This window comes from Cupressus sempervirens, chromosome 9 (genome assembly GCF_028749045.1).
Source record: "Cupressus sempervirens isolate cs-2001-9-10 chromosome 9, ASM2874904v1, whole genome shotgun sequence".
NCBI classification, from domain to species: domain Eukaryota; kingdom Viridiplantae; phylum Streptophyta; class Pinopsida; order Cupressales; family Cupressaceae; genus Cupressus; species Cupressus sempervirens.
In genome coordinates this window covers 61,039,379-61,062,662 of record NC_143126.1, presented here as the reverse complement: position 1 = coordinate 61,062,662, position 23,284 = coordinate 61,039,379, and the positions used below count along the sequence as shown (strand labels likewise).

The following is a 23,284-nucleotide window of genomic DNA, read 5'->3' as shown; positions in this document are numbered from 1 at the left end:
ATTGTCTGTGCGCAAAATCTTGATGGCTTTCCCAGATTGCTTTTCTACAAAATTTTTGAAGTCTTGAAAATGGTCAAATACCTCTGACTTCTGTTTGAGAAAGTACACCCATGTATATCGAGAAAGGTCATCAATGAATGTGAAGACATATCGGGCCCTGCTGAAAGAAGGATGTTGAAATGGACCAGCCAAATCACTGTGAACTAACTCTAGTATCTGTGAAGCTCTCCATGCCTTACTTTTGTCAAACTTTTCCTTAGGATGCTTACCAAGAATGCAACCTTGGCAAACACCTCCTGAGAATTGAACCGAAGGCAACCCTCTGACCATGCTCTGCTGGTTGAGTTGATGCAAATAGCGGAAGTTAAGATGGCCAAACCGCTCATGCCATAATTTACTCACATCATTAGAGTGAGTGAGCAAAACAGATGAAGGAGGATCAGGAACAAAGTGAGAAAACAGATAGAGCCGTGACTGATGATCTGCTCTCCCAACTGCAACTACAGAATCACTATGCAACTCACGTATCTCCACTGAATCAGGAGTGAACTCAACCCGCTTGCCTAAACCTGTGTGAGTGATTTGGTATATTGATAGGAGATTAGTTGATAATGAGGGTACACAAAGAACATCATGGAATGTGCCATCCCCCACATCAACAGACCCTCTCCCACACACCTCAATAGGAGTGTCATCACCCATCAAAATAGAAGGCATAGTACATGGCTCTAAGGATGCAAGTTCTTCCTTAGATGAAGCCATGTGGTGTGAAGCACCCGAATCAAGAACCCAAGTGGATGGTGAGGAAGCAACTGCAACAAGAGCTTTGCCCTTTCCTTTCCCCTTGTTGTTTTCTTTTGCCTTGTTAGACTCTTCATTAGAACTTTGTTTGATAGACTCAGGAACACTAATATTATTCTTCTCAAGAATGTATGTCAAGTGATCAATTTGTTTCTTCAAACATTTATGTTCATCATGACTGGGTCTTTTACAATAGGCACATTTAACCTTTTCTTTCTTAGGCTTATCGCCCTTGGAGGATGAGGTATCAATAGTTTCTTTTGAAGCAATTGGTATCTGATCCTTCTTTTCCTCACTATTATTTTGTTTCTCATCCTTACTATTGTTGTTACTACTTTGTCCTTTTTGTTCTTTTGTGCCTTGGTTGGTTGCTAAGGCATGTGACTTAGAGGACTTAAGAGTGCCCATCTGGATTAGCTTGTCCTGTTCTCGAGTAAGATTGACAGCAAAATCATCTAGAGATGGCATGGTGAATTGAGTACCAAGTGCACCCTTAGTAGCATAGAAGGTAGAGACAAACACAGAATATTCTGAACTTAGCTTAGAGAGAATACTGAGAATCAGTTGTTCATCTTTCTTTTCAATTCCACATTGTTTTAACTGCAGCCTTAGTGATTTCAATTTGGTGAAGAAATCTTGGATTGTGTTGAAATTGCCTGGACTCAAACTAATTAATTCATTTTCCAACATATGACCCCTCATTGAATCTTGTGTGCCAAATAATGTTTCTAGCTTTGTCCATACTTCATTTGGTGTATCCAAAGACTCAATGTGAAATAGCAAGTCAGGAGAAACAGACAAACACAATGTTCCATATGCCTCATCACATTTGTTAAACCACTTAGGCTTGTCTTCATCTTTAGCAGGTTCAGTTTCAAGTCCCATAGTTATCCTATTTAATCCAGCTTTCCTTAAGTGAATTATCATGCGTGATTTCCACTCAAAGTAATTGTATGGAGTTAGGATGGGCATATTTGTTTGATCCATGATGAAGGAATGCAAAGAAATGCTAAAAGGAAGAGAATCCAACCACGACAATGCCCCCCCCTTTTTACTCAATCAAAGAACCCCCCCCAAAGAAATATGATTTGGCACTTTATTTTAGTGCATTTACAATTACCACTAGAAAGAGATGTTTAGTGGTCTTGATTTCAATGCATTACAAACCCTCATGAAGAGCATATGCTAAAAGTGAAACTTGGGCACAATAATCAAGGAAAAAAATAGCACCACTGCGATCTACTCGAAAAATCATGCACTTTCAAAAAAAGAATCGCCTCGATACGAGGTCGTATGAGAAAGTTATGATCCTCCGAAGTTTCCAAAACGAGAACTGTGCACAGTCACGGCTGAGAATCTGCAATTTATGAAAAATTCATGCATGAAAATCAAAAACTAACTCCATTAGTGGATAGAGCACAAAAAAATAGCCAAGTTCATAACAAGAATCATCAAAATCGGAGTCCGTATGAGCAAGAACGAGACATTTGAAAACTGCATTCAGATCTGCGGCTGCCAACGGAGAGGGGTATGGCTGTAGCTTTGCATGCTCGATTCTGAAAAATATACAACTTGCATGCAAAATCTAAAAGATACACAGATGGTTTTTCGGGGCTGCAAACAAAACCCAGAAAGCGTTTTTCTTGCTGATGAACAGAAGATGTTGCTGTAGTGTAAATCAGACGCTTTTAACAGTAAAAAACGGCTCCAAAAATCAGAAAATGACCCCAGCAACCAAAATATGACATGCAAATGCTGGATCAGCTTCTTAAGTCCATCAATGGCATGCTGGAACTTGCAAAACTGATTGAAAACTCCAAATATGCAAGTTGGTTGTCAAATTTGAGATTGAAACCCCAGAGAAAAACTGTTTTTGTCAAAACTTTTCTGATTCTCAGGATCATCCAAAGATGCAAGAGAAGAGCATACTTCGTTTTTCAAAAAACTACAATAGAATTTATTTTCCCCCCCCGAATCTCTCAAATAAGGAAACTAAAATCTACTCTTGCACATAGAAAAGCTCTGATACCATGTTAGAATCTGAAAAGATTAATAACCCAGAAAACTAGTGCAAAGAGTAAATATCTAAACTATGAATGCAAATGATACAAAATCAAAATAGCATCATAGAGTTAGTCTCCAAGAGAGTAATGCAAATGCTGGAAGCAAAATAGCATTAAGAGGATGCAAAAATAAGAGATGCAAATACAAGCCAGGTAGCATGCTTATATAGGCTAGGAAGAGGGAGGAGGTGTCAACACCAACCAATGAGGAGCAACCATCTATCGGACTAAAGATAGCAAAGTATCTTCCCAAGATAGCTAATGGATGCTCACATGTAGGAAGGTGACACCTCACAACCATTCACCTAATAAGACATGCTTTATTAACCTAAGCGAGATTATTAAAAAGTGTAGGAAAAACCTAGCAAAAAAGGAAAAATAAAAAACTACACTAACAGAAACAACACCCTGAAGTGCTCCTTTTGTCTGTTGTACTTTCTGCCCAATCTGCGTCAATATAGCCTATCAACCTAATACCTTTACCTCGAACATATTTGATCCCATACTCGACTGTACCACACAAGTAACGTAGCACATGCTTAATCGTTATCCAATGCATTCTCTTTGGTTTAACCACGAACTGATTAAGAGAGTTAACTGCGAATGTTATATCTGGTCTAGTGTTGACCAAATACATAAGCGAACCAATCAACTATCTATATAAAGTGGGATCTACATCTTTCTCCCTAAATGTATCTACCTTCCTCCAATTCATGATCATGGGTGTAGACATGGCTTTGCAATCCTCAATCCCAAATTTCTTTAAGATTTCAATGCAATATTTCCCTTGACCAAGAAAAATCTCTCCATTTGTCTGCCACACTTCCATGCCTAGAAAGTAGTGCATAAGTCCTAAATCCTTCATCTCAAACTCTTCTACAAGGTTCCTCTTGCAATCCATTATGAGCCCTAGTGAACCTATAAGAAATAGGTCGTCCAGATTAAGAATAAGAATGAGAATCTCACCCCTAACCATCACGTAGTAGAGGTTAGCATCTGCGTCACTCTTCACAAAGCCCATTTTTTGCAAGTATGTATCAATGCGCTCATACCACGCTCTAGGAGCCTGCTTGAGTCTGTACAATGCTTTCTTCAATCTGCACACATGGGCCTCTTTGTTGTGTGCTACAAAGCCTTCTGGTTGTTCTATGTATACCTCCTCCTTCAACTCACCATTGAGGAATGCTGTCTTGACATCCATTTGATAGATTTGCCATCCCATATGTGCTGCAAGTGAGATTATAGCTCGTATAGAAGTATACCTGGCAACTGAAGCAAATGTCTCCTCATAGTCTATTCCCTCATTCTGAGAGAACCCCTTTGCCACAAACCTAGCCTTGTATTTCTTGATGCTACCATCTGCACTGTGCTTTATCTTATAGATCCAACGTGATCCAACTACAGCCCTATCTGTTGGTCTAGGTACTACCTCCCACACATCATTCTGCAGTATTGAATAATATTCCTCAACCATAACATCTCACCCTACCTGATATTCTACAGCTTCCTGATAGCTAGAAGGCTCCCTATCTACCAACTGACTAACTAATGCCACATAGTCATTGAACTTGGCTGGTTGTCTTTGCTGTCTAGTACTCTTCCTAGAAGCTCCCAGAAACTCCTGAGTATCCTTTTGTGTATCTAGAACCACATGGTTCCTGTTGCCAACTGTAGAGGATTAAATGTCAACCTCTAAGTCTTCTAGATGCATTTCCTGTTGCACTCATTGCTCCATACTCTGTGAATCTTCTCTAACTGAGTCTACACTCCTACTGGTAACTGTACTTGAGCTTTGATGCCCTTGACTTGGTCTTGGAGCTTTTTTTGGCTGCTCACTTTAATCATCTGCTGGCAAATCTCTGGATCTCCTGAATGCCTTGTCCTCCATGAACTTGACATCCCATCTGACAATAATTCTTTTAGTCCCCGGAATGAAAATCATATATGCCTTTGAGGTCTCACTGTACCCAACAAAGTACCCCCTCTCTACAGTCCGATCTAGCTTTGTACGTGTATCTCTAGGAATATGACAATATGCCAAACTCCCGAATATCCTGAAGTGACTGACATCTGGCTTCTTCCCTGTGAAAGCCTCCTCTGGTGTCATCTTCCCTAGCACCTTGTGTGGAACTTTATTCGGAATGTAGACTGCTGTATTACATGCCTCTGCCCATAAGTAACGGGGCATGTCCTGGTCATGTAGCATAGCTCTTGTTGCCTCCGATATAGAATGGTTCTTCCTCTCAGCAACTCCATTCTACTATGGATTGTAAGGAATAGTCCATTCTCTCTTGATTCCTTCTCTGGTATAGAACTCTTGGAAGACATTTCCTTTGTACTCACCTCCATTGTCTGACCGAAGAACCTTTATCTTCTTTCTTGTCGAGTTCTCCACAAGAGCCTTGAACTCTTGGAATCGACTAAAAACCTCATCCTTAGTCTTCAAGAAGAATGTTTAGGTCTTTTTAGAGAAGTTATCAATAAAAGTAACATAGTACTCATATCCTCTGAGAGGTTTCGTTGACATCAGTCTACAAACATCTGAATGTACTAGATCAAGAACACCCTTAGATCTGGTGTCACTCCTTCGAAAAGATGCTTTCGCAAACTTCCCCAACACACATCCCTTACATACATCATCATGCTCTGTGCTCACCTCTGGAACACCTATCCCGGTCTCACAAAGCAATCTAAGTGTTCCATGATGAATATGGCCCATCCTCCTATGCCATAGCTCTCCAAGATCTCTAGGATTACTGTTGCTCATAAATGCCTTAGGAGTATCAAACTGCAATCTATAAAGGCGACCACTCCTAACTCCAATAGTTATGGGTGATTTCCAATCCTTGTGCTTAATCAACACATGTGTCCCTCTAAAGAGTACATTATACCCCCTATCCTGAAGAACAGATATAGAAATCAAATTCATACCTAAGCCTGACACATATAACACATCATGAAGAGGAATTATCTTTCCATTCTCCCTCTGAAACTGAACAGTCCCTTTCCCAACAGGGTTGAGTTTGGACAAGTTTCCCATAGAAATTTGGATGTTGGTGTCCTCCTCCTTGTAACTGGAGAAGTACTCTCTAACTCCTGCCATATGAAATGACGCCACACTATCTATATAGCAAACACACTATGAGGTTGAGCTAACCATACAAGCTATGAGTGCAAACTTATCTTCCATTCTGCTGGAGAGTTCTTCTGCACTTGCTGAAGCTGCCACCTACTTCTCACCCTTTTTCCTCTCTGGGAAATCACTGACATAGTGGCCAAACTCGTGACATCCAAAGCACTTGACCTTAGAAAGGTCCTCCTTCTTTTCACTTTGTGAATTTGATCCTTTGCTAGATCCCTTCTTTTCTTTCCCTTTACCCACTAGGGCAACGTTCTCTTGTTCCACCTCATTTTTATGACTCTTGTTGGCCCCATTGACAAGACTTAGTCTAAACTCCTCCTGAGTGAAATCAGTCCATAGTCAATCCCAACTCGGTAAAGTATCTCGTCCACTAACAACTTGAACAAAGACACTCCATTGTTTAGTAAACCCATTTAGGGCTATTCTCACTAGCTCATCATCACTAGGGCTATCTCCAACAGCTGCTAACTCATCCTTGACAAGTCTGAGCCTGGTGAGGTAACTTGTGACGTCTTCTCCCTGATTCATCCGGGTATTCTTTAGTTTCTCTCTGAGAATCAACTTCCTGTTGGTGGTAGCATTCTGGTACAGATTTAGAATGGCGTCCCACATCTTCTTTGCTGTATCTAGCTCTGAGATATGTGGAACAATATGATCCTTGACACTATCAAGGATAATCCTCCTCGCTTTGGCATCATCCTTCCTATATGTTGCAAGTTGTGTTGCATCCGTTGGTACAGGTATACCACTAGTAGCATAATCCTTGATACCATTCTCTTCCAACAATAAAGAAATTCTGGCCTTCCAGACACCAAAATTTGAGGCACCATCCAATCTATCATGATCTCTTAAACCAGCTGAAACCATCTCAAGGGTTTAAAGCAATAATAAATCTAAAGAGATCAAAATTTCTTTCCTAGGGCAAAACTCTTCTACCCTTAACAATGCTCTAATACCATGCGAAAAATCAAACTATTGCAGTCACTGATTATTAATCTCCTATCATAAATGATTATTAAACTGCTGAAAAAAAATTCTCAGCTAATATCGAAAAATAACACAACTGCAACTTCACTTATAAAATACGGAAAGAAATGCGCAACACAATGAACACAATATTTTCGGACAAATTGTCCCTGGAAAAACCCCTAAGGGAAAACCAATTCTACAGATGAGGAATTATATTAAACTTCAGCAAATCAAGAGATACAAAATTCCTTGCCTCTCACTGGCGGAACTCCGATAACCTCCTAATTTCTCCCGCTGATATTCCCCACTGCTATCCCCACGCTAACACTGCACCCTTGCTAACACTGCAAGACTATTTGCTAACACTGCAAACTGCTTCACAAAAGCTTCTTTCTCCAAATGACCCAATTGATCGCTTTCTATACTACTCCTGTTGGTAAACCAATGACCGAGATTAAATCAAACCAACGGCTGAGATGAAGACAACTCGACAGCCAATAATAGAATTGGTTGCAAAGTGTCCAAAAGGGAATCACTAAAATTAGTAAATAATAACCATTTACTAATTCTTGGCAAGTCGACAAACAGCTGTCCAAACCACCCATAAATACAATTGCTATTCATAGATAAGGACGAACAGCTGTCCAAGCTACCCATAAATACTACTGCTATTTCCGGGTCAGAAATAACAGCTGTCCAACTAACAATAATTAACAGCAATTTATCAATATAAAAGTTCAAACAATTAAAATTGAATCAAATTATAACATTTTTTTTGTACTTTTAAATTATACATTTATTTTTAATCTGATCGGTAAGTTTGCAATAATTCTCTAATAATATCAATAGCTGCTCCCACCTTTTGCTTACCAACTTCTCTATTTATTTTTTTCTATATCAAGAATCGCTGCTTAATATTTTTACCAAATTTAATGTTGAATTACATTGAATTAACAGACTATAACTGTTGTAATATTCAAACTAATATTGGTAATACTGTGTATGAGGGAGAAGCATTATGAGAACGGTTGAGAGGTATAGGAGGATACATGGGAAGGAAGAAGTATCCCCATACGCAAATAAAGAGGTAAAACTATTTCGAGCTTTCCATGTGGTTAAATAGTGAAGCACGCTGTAAGAACTTGTCTTTCAGTATATGCATGCATCTCTGTAATTTTGGAAGGCAAAAATTATTATTACTTTATTGTTTTTCTCCAATCAATAGATGTTATTTGTTAAAATTAACACAGCAATGTGAAAATGCTTTTATTGTGTATGTTTGCTAGAACATAATTGTTTTCCTTTTTAATGTATTCAGTACTGGAAAGAAGAAGCTAAAACGTTGAGGCAACAGGTTGAGAGTTTGACAAATGAAAGGAGGTATGCTATGCTATGTGATAGTTTTGAATGCAACGTTCAGAAAAAAAGGGCTTTAAGAATAGTTACAGTTTCTTTATAATTGGTTGAACAGCTTTCTAAATTTGTAAAATCTACTGCGTAATAAATTTAAATAGGAGGCTGGAAGGTGAAAATATTTCAAGTTTAGACATAAAGGAACTCAAACAACTTGAGAATTTCTTGGAACAGAGGGTAGCTCTGGTAAGGTCAAAAAAGGTAAAATAGAAGTGAAAGTTTTATATTTAATCTTTGGCACATGGTCAACCAAGTTTATTGACATCTTCCATTTTGTTGGTATGTTTTACTGTATTGATATAAATTTTATGCATGAAGGATGAATTGCTCATTCAAGAGATTGACGCCTTCCAACAACGGGTATGTACATGTTTATCCATTAATGTGTAAAATCTTAAAGATAGTTATCAATCTCTACATGTTTTCTTGTTAAACATGGACTATATGTCTGATTACATCTAAGAGAAGAAGACAGAATTTTATATGATGAAGTACTTATAACTGGAGAGGCTAACACCATTGACATCTATTAGTTTTTTTACTTCTTATACGTAATCTGTTACTTCCAATTTTCAGGAGAGGATTGTAGTCGCTCACAACCATTTTCTTCAATCTAAGGTAATCCAGAGCTGAATTCTGTAGATTACAATAGAGCATATTCATGAATCATATAATTTTTACTAATTTTATTCCTTAAATTTCCAGATAGTCAGATTTGGATGTCAATAAGTTTCAGATGCCTCGCATTGATTCAAAGGCTTCTTTGTTCAAGCTTGACCGACATTATACTTCATAGCGATTAGATTAAGATAAGAGCAGTACTCAATTTACTACCACTTGTAGTAGTTTTGAACATCGAGAGCTGCATTAATATGTCAAACTAAATTAATTTTATCAGTTTCGGTGACTTTTCTGGATTATTGCAATAACAATATCAACAATAAATATTTATTATATTACTAATTAAATATTACGTATCGTGTTAAATGGCAATTATATAGACAGAAAATGACAAAACATTTATCAGGTTAATACATCTTTAACCATGTGACATATTCGACTTTATGTAACGTTTATAAATGTTGGAAAAGGCTTGGATTGCTGAGTTTGGAATAAGGTATATTGTAGTCGTTTCTTTTAGTAAGTTTAGCTGAAGTTTCTAAGGACCTTTTAAAAAGAAAGTTAAATTTCCGTTCTTTGTTCTTCAATTTTAATAAATTAAAACATGAATGCCTGTCACTCTTGATTAGTTTGCTACACCTTGCTGGAGTGCATGTTACTCAATTATTCTGACAGAGCACTGGTATATCAGGGGTTCTAATGCTACTGCTCCTAGTCTGGTGTAGATTATCAAAGTTGTGATAATGCTATCAAGATTTTACTGTGATTTTTGAGTCGAATTCATTGACCCATGTTTCATGAGTAGTGATTCAACATGAATCCATCTCTCATGAGAATAAATGGAACACTTAGCACTCATTGGATCTAGGTGATGCTCACAGGGGTGAAGCACCGAGACTTCCCGGGAGGTCACCCATCCCAGTACTACTCCAGCCTGAGCGCGCTTAACTACGGAGTTTCCTCCATGGTTAAACCCAAAGCTTGCAACCTAGGTTCAACCATGGAGGAAACTCCGTAGTTAAGCGCGCTCAGGCTGGAGTAGTACTGGGATTGGTGACCTCTCGAGAAGTCCCGGTGCTTCACCCTTGTGAACATCACCTAGATCCAATGAGTGCTAAGTGTTCCATTTATTCTCATGAGAGATGGATTCATGTTGAATCACTACTCATGAAATATGGGTCAATGAGTTTGACTCAAAAATCACACAGTTAAATCCTGATAGCATTATCACAATTTGACTTGTTGTGGAAATTATATCAAAGTTTTCATATTAATCAACTACTTAGACTTACTCAATCTCTATCTTTCAATCTTCCATAGTTATGTATAACATTTTCACTCTAACAAAATTTTGAGTGACATTGTCCATAGGGATGTGTCGTCATCATTGTTGGCTAGGGCATCAAGAAGCAATTTTAGTTCATTAATCTTTTCAATGTACATATATATTACATTTTATCTATTGGTTGTGAATCTACGCAAATGACTATCACTCATTGTTTAATTATATATGTGATATTTAACGCTTTTGAATTCTTGTAACAATAATATTTTGGATTCTCTCGTAATCTAAATCAATTATAATTTATTGGTGATAGAATCCAATTTCTTCAGTAATAGATATTGAATTCTTAACTTATTTTATATGATTCTTTATGTTGGATGTGAAGTCCAACATTCATGTTTGTTCATTTCATATTCTTCTCATTTGTCTCTTCATCTTCTCTTGAAGACTAATGCATACATATGGGGGCAAAGCCCTTTGTATTCAAGCTATAAGCTGCAATGACATGATAATTATATGCTCTTCTTTTTGGTTTGGACATAGCCACATTTGTGGTGAACTAGGATAAATCATATGTCTTTTTATCTATTTTGTGGTTTGCAATTTATCTTTTAGATTTAAAAATTTGTATCAAAGAAAGAGAGAAAGAGACACATGATTTGTCTAGGTTCAAAATAAATGTGGCTATGTCCAGACTGAAGAGAAACCTATATTCAATCACTGCAACTTATAGCTTGAAAACATAGGGCTTCACACCCATATTCATATATTAGTTTTCAAGAGAAGACGAAGAGACAAATGAGAAGAATATGAAATGAAAAGACATGAAAGTTGCACTTCACATTCAACAAGCTCCCACTTGACGTTCAACTCATGTTGCAACCTCTAATCTAAATAATCTTCCACTTAAACTTTCTTTCCCTTACTGAATCACGTGGAAATTACTTACCAAAAGATAATCATTATAGATAGAATAAAAACCACAACTAGTTGCTAATCACATCTATCCAACTACAAAATATTAGTAGATTTGTGTTGAAATGTCCAACTCATAAAACAATGTGCAATGCCAACTAAAAGTTGACTCAATCTATTAATCAATACATTAAAGGTGTGGTCCTAAGTTGATTTGATCTGCGAATTGGAACTACCCTACTACAAATTATCATGACCTCTTCCAAGTCACTTCTTGGGAAGAAAACCCATGCAAACCAGAACTCATCTTTCTACCAACACCACTAAGTGCTTAGTTGTGTCAAGCATGATCTCCTTTACCTTAACATATGAGAGCATTTATAACAACCAAACACCATGGATGGAAGCCCATATAAGAAAATCAAATTCCAAACATTACAAAACTTGGAACCATCTTAAGCCATCTCCTAAAATTACAATGCAGAAGGAGATAATCTAAACTAAACCATTATTTATATTGCCTCTAGTGAAATTTTTACCAGAACAAAGATTATGTAGACTCAATAATTGCCTCTCTATCAGTGTCTATCATCATATTTTGCACAAAGATGCCCAAGAAAGGACCTCCATGTTTCCTATCTCAAAAAGTAGTTGCATTACCAATATGAGGTCTTGCACCAAGTATTTCAAAAAATAAATTCTTTTAGTACCTGTATAAAAATTATGTCAATTTCCCATATATAATTCCATTGAATGGTGTGTACAAATATCTCTCTTGACTAATTCAGTATGAGTATCTCCTTGTGCATTTCAATTTAGGAGATCATTTTAGATGGTTCCAATTTTTGGAATGTTTCAAATTTCATCTTCTTATATGGGTTTTCATCCATGGTGTTTGAATATTGTAAATGCTCTCATATGGGGAGGTAAAGGAGATCATTCCTAACACAATTGATAAGTTGGTGGTGTTGGTAGAAGGATGAGTTATACGGTTTCAATGGGCATTTTATCCAAGCAAGGACTTGGAAGAGGTCATGATATTTTGTAGTAGGTTTGTTTCAATTTGTAAATCAACTTATGGTAGGGCCACAACATTAATGTGTTGATTGGTAGATTGAGTCAACTTTTGGTTGGAATTACTCTTTGGTGTATGAGTTGTATATTTCAACATTAATCTAATATTTTTTTTATAGTCTATTAGATATGATTAGCAATTGGTTGTTGTTTTTAGTCAAGCTATGATTATTGTCTATGGGAAAGTTCTTACCATGAAATTTGGTAAGGGAAAGAAGAGTTTAAGTGGGAAGTTATTCATACAAGATGTTACAACATGAGTTTAACATCAAGTGGGAGATCACTAGATGAAAAGTCTAACTGTCATGTTTGTTCATTTCATATTCTTCTCATTTTTCTCTTCGTCTTCTCTTGAAGACCAATGTATAAATATGGGGGTAAATCCCTAAGTATTCAAGCTATAAACTATAATGACCACATATACACACACACACAGACTCACACACACATATAAATACATATATGTACACACACACACACACACACACACACATATCTGTGTGTGTGTGTGTGAGTGTGAGTGTGTGTGTGTGTGTGTGTGTGTGTGTGTGTGTGTGTGTGTGTGTGTAGATATATATACAAATGTGTATATATACATGTATATGTATATATAATTGTATGCACACACGCACACGCACATATATGCTCCTCTTTGATATAGATGTAGTCACATATATGGTGAGCCAGGATAAATCATGTATCTCTTTCTCTATTTTATGGTTTGCAATTTATCTTTTATATAGATCACTCTAATCTATCCAAATTAATTGTGGCCACAATTAAAAGCATGGAAATCATTGATTGCTCAAAAAAAGGGGGGTAAAAGCATTGATATCTATCATGCATTAGTATTATGTCCCTAGAGACTACCTCTGTTGGAAATAATCAAGACTAGCTAGGTTACTGAGAGGGGAGGGGTGAATTAGTAACCTCAAAACTTTTGACAAATTCAACAATTAATAACATAATTCATTCACCATTAATTGATCTAATCTACTACATGCATGATAAACTGAAGGATAAACATTCATGGCACATGAACACAATATTTGGTGACTCAGAAACCTTCCAAATAGAAAGTAAAACGGGGGTGGAGGTGATACCCACAAAACTTCAATACTACACTATAAAGGTGGCTTGTTAAAGCTTACAATGATCACTTCTAATGATCTACCCTATTAGGAGCAATTAGGAGTGCTAGGTCCACCTTGTTAGAGGTTTTACAAACATACAATGAAGTATGCACTCGGTAAAGAGATTTAAATAAAAGACTATTAATTCTACCTTGTTAAAGAATTTGAATCCAATTCACCTGTTAGGATGAAACAATAGATCTGACTTACAACTTAATTGTTGATTTAGATCCTTGAAATACTAATCACCATTTTGTGATAGATAAGACTTGACTACTCCTGATTCAACCTTGTTGTATACCTTTCTCTACTATTAATTCACATTTTCATTCACTCTTCTCAAAACATTACTTCATCATCATACTTGGGTATCATACAATACATTACATATATACCATCCCAATTCTCATAATTACAAGGTCAACTAAAACACAAGTTAACACCAATATTATTGAGTCGGCCCAAATGTAGAAACTCAAGTTTTGAAAAATGACTAGTTGAAATTCTGATACTCGACATCCACTGCATTACTCGACATCATCATTCATTCGGTAGAAGTGGAGGCTTTGTCCATACTAATCACTCAACATAGCTTCGAACTCAGTGAACATTGGAGACTCAGTAGATATAGTGTTACTTGGTAGAAACTGAATACCATATTTACCTTGCTTGCACTCCGTAAACACTGTGAAGCTCCGTAACCACTGACTGCTCAGTCTGAATTACTAAACTTTTTACTATCTGAATTCACTTGGTAACCACTGGAATGCTTGGTATGAACTATTAGACTTGATAACCACTGAATTGCTCTGTATGAACTGGAGACTAAATGATGAACTTGGTAACCATAAAAAATTTGAATAATTGTTGTCACTAATAACAAACATGACTTAATGCCAACAATCTCCCCCTTTGGCATTAGTGACAAAAACACTTATTAGCCAAAACTTATGTACAGTGTCATGCTGATTTTGATTTATTTATTTTTTTAATTTTTCAAAATTTGTCTTTGTAATTATTCTGTATATACATTTGCACATATCATATAAGGCATAATATTATATTGCGTGTATATACAAATATCTCTCCTTAATTTGTCCCTCTTTATTATTATGCACAAGTATCTCCCCCTTTTATTCTGTACGCATGTCTCTCCCCCTTTTTGACAGTAATGCCAAACATTTATACATATATACTTATACAGAGACACAAATGTGAGAGAAACTCAGAATGTACCTTGAGAATAAGAGCTAATGTCTTATCCCCATTTTCTTAAAAAAATTTAAAGGTTTGAAGTGTAACTTTTACTTCTACTGAGAGTTCAAACATATGATCTGCAATTGAAAAATTGTTATCATGGATCAATTTTTTTGAATAAGAAATGTGCTTCTACATTGTATCCATGATAGGAAGGATCATGTTCTGGATATCTATTAGTGTAGATCGAATCCTTGCTTCCTCTCTCAATAGTTCTGCCTGCATGTCTGATAGGAATTTGATCCTTATTCGATGTGTAGAGCTTGAGCTAAGGTCAAGCTACGACTTTTGAGCACTGGCCTTTAGATCCTCATCAATTTTACTTAATTCACCCTTTATTTACTTTGTATACTCAATAACATCATGTAGCCTAGCAAAGAAAGATGTTACATTTGTGAAAGAAATTTCAAGATTTGCCAAAATTGTAGAAAGTTCTACCTACTTAATAGTTATTTGTTAAGCAATGTGCTCAAGCACTTTATTGTCAAACTTTTTCTCTGCCTTTACTATCAACTTATCCTAGCCAGCAGAATCCTCATTGAATTTATTCACTGCTTCTAACTATAACCAAATATGTTGAGAGGAATCAGCATCAACACCTATGGCCTCTATCAAAATTTTCTTGGCACTTTCAATGATTTTGAATTCTTTGTCCCTTTCTTCTCTTAACTATTTCTACTTGGCCTTCTATTCAAGAAGCTGGTTGACCAATCTCATTTGTTCAATAGTAGCATTATCAAAATATAGCTTTGGAATTTCAATTTCCTCGTCCAAATCTATATCTTCATCAATTTATTTTCCACTAATCAGAGGTTTAAGTGTTGTCTTTGGCTCAACTTCTAACATTACTGCTTTGGACTTTGAAATAGAAACAATGGTAGAAACAGTAGGGTTTGTAGTAAAAACTTGAATGGTGCCTACTGATGGAATGCTAGCTAGAGCACTAGAAGAATCCAAAATTGATGTACTTCCCAAAATTAATGTAATTATAGGTGCAATACTGATAGAAGTACTTATAATTGGAGCACTTATGGGAGTATGCAAAACTGAAGTAGACAAAATTGTAGAATAGGATGATACACTTACTATAGATGTCCTAGACTTGGGAGCTAAAGAAGAGGAGGGTTGTAGCTCGGTGGATGAAGTGGTAGACACTTCCATTAGTGATACTTGGAGCTGAGAGGGAGCAAAGAGTGATCGGGCAGATGATGCATCTGTTGTGGTCTCAATCACACTTGTTGAAGTTGTCTCCATTCTTGATGATGTTGTAGTTTTTGGTGGAGAGTGAGGAAGGGAGGCTATGACTTTTGCAGCTATCCTGACTATATCACTTTCTTCTTCTCCTTCTTCTCCCTCATCTTCCTCCTCAACTTCATTGCCTTTTCATTCTTCATCATCCTTGATCAGTTCTTAATAACCTTCAACATCAATAGTGACACAAGGAGTATTATCTTCTTCATTATCTTCATCCTTGTCGCTATCATCATCATCATCGATTTCCATTGGATTCTCACTTGGCTTGTGCATATGATAAACATTCTTCCACATGGATGTATCGTCCTTGACTACATGCTCAATATCTTTTATCAAAATTAAACAAGCATGAAATCAGATTGTCATCTTATCTTCACTCTTCTTCATTGCATCCTTTACCTCTGCATTGGTAAGACTTGGTAACAACTATCTCAAAGATTGTTCATATATGTCCTTTGCAGTTTGCATAGCTAATTACCATCTAGGCTTTAATCTTGCTAATAACTCATTAGAAATTTGAGAGGCAATTTGATCAGGCAAATATTTCCATTTTCCCATCTTTGTCAAAACAAACTCCTCAATCTGCATCTTTTCTGCATCTGTTCTAGTTTCAAATTTTAATGCTTTGAAATTTTTAATACCAGCACCTTCCTCCATTTTCTTTAGTCTTTCTTGGAAGGTGAGAGGGGGCTTACTAAATATAACTTCACTGCCTCCTTTCTTCTTAGATCTTTTGGTGAATATAGCTATGGAGGGCTTGAGTGGCTTGGTGATAATCACATTGCCTTTCTTCTTTATAGGCGCTTCCTCCTTTTCTTATTCTTTTTCTTCATTCTTAGATTCTTCTTCATCTTCACCTTTTTCCTCAATAAGCATAAGAGGAGCACTTGCTATTTTTAGTTTTGATATCCTCCTCTTACCTTTATTTACCACCTGTGGACGCTTAATTTCAAGTTCTATTCTAGTTTTTTCTTCATCATATGTTCCAAAGATAGGTGCCTTTGGATCTATAGGCTCATTCACTAGGGCTTCAATTATCTCCTTTGTTTCATCAATATTAACCTCATAATGAAGAGGTTTCACCCATACTATTCTAGGCCTTACTGCCTGAATGTACACTCTGTCACAATCAACCATGAAATAGACATCATCCTTGCAGCCTTCAACCAATTTTTGTGGAATCTAGAACCTATATTTCATATTTTCCTTTAAAACTTCAAAATAATTGTCCATTATGCAATCAAAATTTTCACCCATCTCTACAATAAATTCATTAATCTGGTACAAAACTAGTGTGTCCTTTCTCCATACAACTGAGGCTTTGGAAGGGAAAAAATTTTGAACATAAAAGAAAAACAAGTCAATAGAGAACCAAATTTACACAGATTATTCTTCGAGGTTCTAATGCTTTCCACGTTCTTATTCAATTGTTTCAACATTAAATTTGCTAAGTCAAATTCCAAATTCTTCTTAACAAATTTTTATGCTAGGTCCATAGCCTCACACAACACATTGTTCAGTTGACTAGAGCTATATATCTTGTGAGCAATATTATGAATACCAAATCTAAGTTCCACATCAAATACATTGCTAATTTTCAATCCTTTTCTATCCCACTCAGCTAGGGTATTCTTTTGAAGCTCATCCTAACCTAGGTTTTTTGTAACTTTAACCTTATTGAGCATAGGGAGACCTATAATTCTATGAATCATCTTCTTTGTAATCAAAACTGGCTACTCTAACCACAACTGACCATTATGGACTCAGCTCAAGATATATCTAATCCATTTTATCTGAATTTCTTGGTAGGTGCGGGATATGGATTAAGCCTTTCTCCTCTAGATGTTTATGTTTAGGTTTAAGAGTTCCATCCACACACATTTCATTGAAGGCATTATCTACTTCTAGGGTTCCAATTTCTTGCACAACACATTTGAAATGAGTACGAATATTGTTAATAACGAGTACCTTTGGTGGAATTTGTGACTAAGCTCCATTAGGGTCGAGTGATTATGCAATTGCTAGCACTAATTTGAAATTTGGGGCTTTCCATTCAATGCCTCACACCAACATCTCTGAACTTTTCTTTGCCTTGCTACTACTACTAGTGGATGCCATGATCACTTGGTAAAATGCAAAAATTCCTCAACTAGATTTCTTGTTCGCTTTTAAATTTTCTTACCTCTTCTTCTAGAGAGCCATTTTTTTCTAGGAGTTCTTTGATTGCCTCATTTGCTTCATCCGAACTGCTTGAAGGGAAAAATTCTTCAATCTTCTCTTCAATAATCTGGTGGTCATTCATTTTTTTTACAAGTTCCTTTCTTCTTTTTAGGGATTGGGAAAGATGCTCTTTTTCTTCTTGAGTTGAGCTATGGCCATCTCTAAATCTAGCTTCTCATTGTCAATAGCTTTGTCAAGTCTAAATATCTCCATTGTCCTTGATCTTTGCTCAAGCTATCAAACTTTATCCTTAGAACCACAATGCTCTGATACTAATTGTTGGAAATAATCAAGACTAGATAGGTTACTGAGAGGGGAGGCATGAATTAGTAACCTCAAAACTTTTGACAAATTCAGAATTTAATAACATAATTCATTCACCATTAATTGATCTAAACTACTACATGCATGAGAAACTAAAAGATAAACATTCATGGGACATGAACACAATATTTGGTGACCTAAGAACCTTCCAAATAGAAAGTAAAACTAGGGTGGGGATGATACCCACAAGGCTCTAATATTGCAGCATAATGTTGGCTTGTTAAAGCTTACAATGATCACTTCTGATGATCTACCTGATTAGGAGCAATTTAGACTACTAGGTCTAGCTTGTTAGAGGTTTTACAAACATATAATGAAGTATGCACTCAGTAAAGAGATTTAAAGAAAAGATTGTTAAGTCTACCCTATTAATGAATTTGAATCTGAATCACCTATTACAATGAAACAATAGATATGACTTACAACTTAATTGTTGATTTAGATCCTTGAAGTACTGATCACCTTTTTGTTATAGATAAGACTTTACTACTCCTGATTCAACCTTGTTGTATACCTTTCTCTGCTGCTGATTCACATTTGCATTCACTCTTCTCTAAACATTACTTCATCATCATACTTTGGTATCAGACAATACATTATATATATACTATCCCAATTCTCTTAATTACAAGGTCAACTAAAACACAAGTTAACAACAATATTACTAAGTTGGCCCAAATATAGAAAATCTAGTTTTGAAAGTTGACTAGGTGAACTTCTAATACTCAATGTGCACTACATTACTCAGAATCATCATGCATTCAATAGAAGTAGAGGCTCGATCCATACTAATCACTCAATATAGCTTCAAACTTGATGAACATTGGAGACTCACTAGATATAGCATCACTTAGTAGAAACTGAATACCATATTTACCTTGCTTGCACTCGATAAACACTACTCATCCCATCACTGGATTAACACTGGCTTCACATCATAGGAACTAATGACTCAATAGACACCATGGAGCTTGGTAACCACTGACTACTCTATAAGAACTAAACTGCTCAATCTAAACTACTAGACTTCGCACTATCTAAATTCACTTGGTAACCACTGGAATGCTTGGTATGAACTATGAGACTTGGTAACCACTAAATTGCTTGATGTGAACTAGAGACTAAATGATGAAATTGTTAACCATACAAAATCTAAATAAGTGTTGTCACTAATAAAAAACATGACTTAATGCCAACAACCTCCTCTAATTTACAACTTTTATGGAGTCATTAACACATCAATATTTCAAATAGGTTGTAACTATGTGTAGTTTCCCCATCTAAATTGATGGACCACATACTTGAGCTAGGGTTGTCATATATAACCATTCTTGAACATGTTCCTATATACAATGCAAATTACATAATTTTTTTTTTTAGTCTTTTAAGATACTTAATAACCTTTGGTTATTTTAGTATAAGGAAATTGTGAATTTAATGTTAATTCATAAATGTTAAACTTTTATTTCTCCATGGTAATAGTCTTCAATTCAAAGTTATGTTGTGTATGATTATATGTTAATTTCATGTCTTCTCTTAGACTATATTCCATATTACAAGGAGACCTGGTGACTAGATTATGCACATTTTAAATAAGAATAATATTATTAATTATTTACTAAATTATATTAATACATTATATGTTTTGCATACAAATATTTTTTATAGTGATTAATGCTTGCAAATATTTTCTTTCATTATTTCAATCTTTACCACTAATGTGTTATGTATGGTTTCCTTATCTTGATGACTATAAATACATGACATTAATATGTGGATATTTATGATTAGCAAGTTATTATACAAGGTTAATGAAGACATGTAGATTTATAGCATGTTGTTTTTTCTAAGCCAAAGAAGTCTATAGAGATTAAAATTAATGTGCAATGATTCCATATCATAGTCATGTATCCAAAATATATCACAATATATAGCCAAGTACACTAATATAATATATCTTCTATCTATCGTATTTTATCAATATCAAGTACTTATTTTTTTTGCTTTGTATGACAATAAAAGAATATTTTGAAGGGACCTGAGACCACTAATGAAAATGAGAGAGCATAAAGAAATTAACACATTCCTAAAAAAATTTAATGGGAATGAATTCTATTAAGAAAAAGATAACATTAGTAGACTACACAAAAGATAAAAGGGAAAATAGAGATAAAACTAAGAAAATTCTATAAGAGATTAAAACACTAAGTCACCTTTAATTAGGTCATTTCCATTGCCTCCTTCTCAAGGTCCTTGATTTCCAAGGGTGTTTTCTTGTCCTTCCTCTTCAAGTATCTCCTAGGCCTTATGTTTAGTTTTGATGACCATGGACCCTTTTTTTGCTCAAGTTATATGATTTGGATCCTAATTCACTTGGTTAAGGTTATCTACCAATATTTTCATTGAATCTAAAAAAAATGATTATTTTGTGGCTTTTGGTCTTCATCATTTGAAATAATTATTTTCCCCTTTTTGCCCTATCCTCCTTTTGAGAAAAAATATTCTCATTCTGCTTTGTCAATTTCTCTTATTCATTAGTTATCTTGATAATTTCCTAAACAATTGGTTTTTTCCCTCCGAAATCCACAAATTCATCATTGAATTAAGTAATGTCCCCACCAAATAGGACAACAATAACTACAAAGCTACTGTTAGAATTTATACAACAATAAATCAACTTTGACTATTATATCCTCTATCCTAACCCAACCTTAAAGATGCCTATACATTAGGATCAATAACCTTCAAGGGTATGCTTAGAGCCCTAGTTACTTCTCTATCCTTTATGAAGTTCTCCCTTTAAGGTCCTCCCTAGTAGAGACATTCTCTATCTATCGCCCTTATCACATATGTATTTGTTAATGTCCATAGAATATTCTAGCCTTATACCCATATTAATATCATCTCTTCCCAAAGGGACTCCCCTAATCTTAAGATATTAACCATATTAAGAGTACTCTCTTCCCTAAATGACACTTTTGATATCAAACCATTAACCATTCAATCATGTGTGTTATCCATTTTAAATTCCAGATTTACATATACATATTTATATGGATAAATTATCCACATGTTTGATTCATTAATATAAATAAAATCATAAACATGAATAAACAAATATAATCTATTAATATAACTTTCCTACCTTCCTCCTTTTATAAATTGTTACTACTTGATTATCTCAACTCTATTTTAACTTTCTAAAACTCTTCCTTTTTAATTTATAAGAAAAAGATAAAATCTACATTTTGTTTCTTCCTTTCCCACAGTTACAAAAATTTACAGTTATAATGCTTTCAAAAATTTAGACCACTTCATAATTAAAGTCCTTTGGAAATGATGTAGTACCTTATAATCGCAACATTTTTGAAGAGTCACAAATATTCATAATTATGACCCTTTTGAATATTAACTTCATTTAAATATCATTGATAACTTTTTCAGATAGTTAGTTTCTTATTCTCTTCATACTACTTTCCTATTTCATTTTTCCTTTTTAAACTTCTATCTTGTCCTCTTCTTTTTGCTCATCTCTAAAATACACTCTATTGCCTTTTATTGTCAGAAACTACAATTGGAAAAATTGTTATGTTGTCATTGATGTCTAACCTTATTGATGAGATGGTTTGCTATCTAATCTAAGTGGCATATCTATATGATTGATGAAAATGATTTGAGAAGTTGGTCACAAAAATAGTACCTAGAAGAAAGGTTGAGTTATGAAGAGAAAATTACAAATGAACAGTTGATTAGTTGGACTTTGACAAGATAAAATGATTATTTAAATAATGTTTCAAGTGGAGAAGATGGTTGTACTAAAGCTTTGAAGAAGTGATCAGAGAGAGATAAAATGCATAGGCTTGACTAAGCAACAAAGAAGAATATTTAGGTATTAGAAATGTATAGAATAGTTTAGTTGGGGGGCCATCATGTTGAATCAGTTAACCGAGGTCAACAAGTACAATTTGAACATTATAACATAAAGAACTAATTATTCTTCTCATCTTATTTTTGCTCAGTCTCTACTATATTGATAAATCAAAATTATTGTCCCAAACATAACATACTTTCTTGAATGTAAAATTTATCAAATGTAAAACATATAAAACATTCAACAAAAGTTTGACACTAGGATTTTACTTAGAAATAGAATTTAGGAAAAACCACTAGCAACATCTCACAACTTTTGCACTCTTTCAAAGTGAGCTCTGTTAGGAGCGAACTCTATAAAAGGTTTACAATACACAGTATTAAATGTGACCTAGTTAGACGATTTAATCACCCTATTTAAACTAGCCTTGTTAGAAGACCTTGATCATTCCATTTAGAATGTGAACTTGTTAAAGGATTTACATAGATTGTTAAGTCCTTCAAATGACTATTAGGTCAACCTTTGTTAAAATGATTTCAATACAAATTATTTACAAAGATTATATATAAAAAATCATAGGGTTTCACTCTTTATGATTAGAACTCACTTTTAAAGTTTAGATCACATTTTGTTTCATGTGTTGATTCACTGATAAGATCTCCATTATCATCTATGTTCTTTATTCACTAGGAGACCCTTCAACAAATCAATTTAATCCTTTTAACAAAAATTTAAGCTTTCTGCTCAGATTCACTTATCAACATCAGTAGCATCTACATAAGAAATATCTTTTAGCTTTGCATTTTCTCTCACACACTTCTATATTTCTAATCAACCTTCTTTGGTATGCACCTCACACATACTCTTTCACACACACTCATTCATTTGGCTCTATACCTCTTTAAATAGGTAGTTCTTTCTTTACCATTTTACATGATCACC

General features: G+C 35.1%; 1 protein-coding gene across 1 annotated transcript in view; it reads left to right on the top strand.

The window, feature by feature from the left end:
- Positions 1-9,184, top strand: part of LOC149537639 (agamous-like MADS-box protein AGL11) — a 295,592-nt gene extending 286,408 nt beyond the window's left edge. Inside the window, exons 2-7 of the mRNA XM_089802356.1 lie at positions 7,990-8,062; positions 8,294-8,355; positions 8,490-8,589; positions 8,707-8,748; positions 8,965-9,006; positions 9,098-9,184. Coding sequence (XP_089658482.1) covers positions 7,990-8,062; positions 8,294-8,355; positions 8,490-8,589; positions 8,707-8,748; positions 8,965-9,006; positions 9,098-9,184 — 406 coding nt within the window. The remainder of the gene's footprint in view (positions 1-7,989; positions 8,063-8,293; positions 8,356-8,489; positions 8,590-8,706; positions 8,749-8,964; positions 9,007-9,097) is intronic.
- Positions 9,185-23,284: the final 14,100 nt, after the last annotated feature.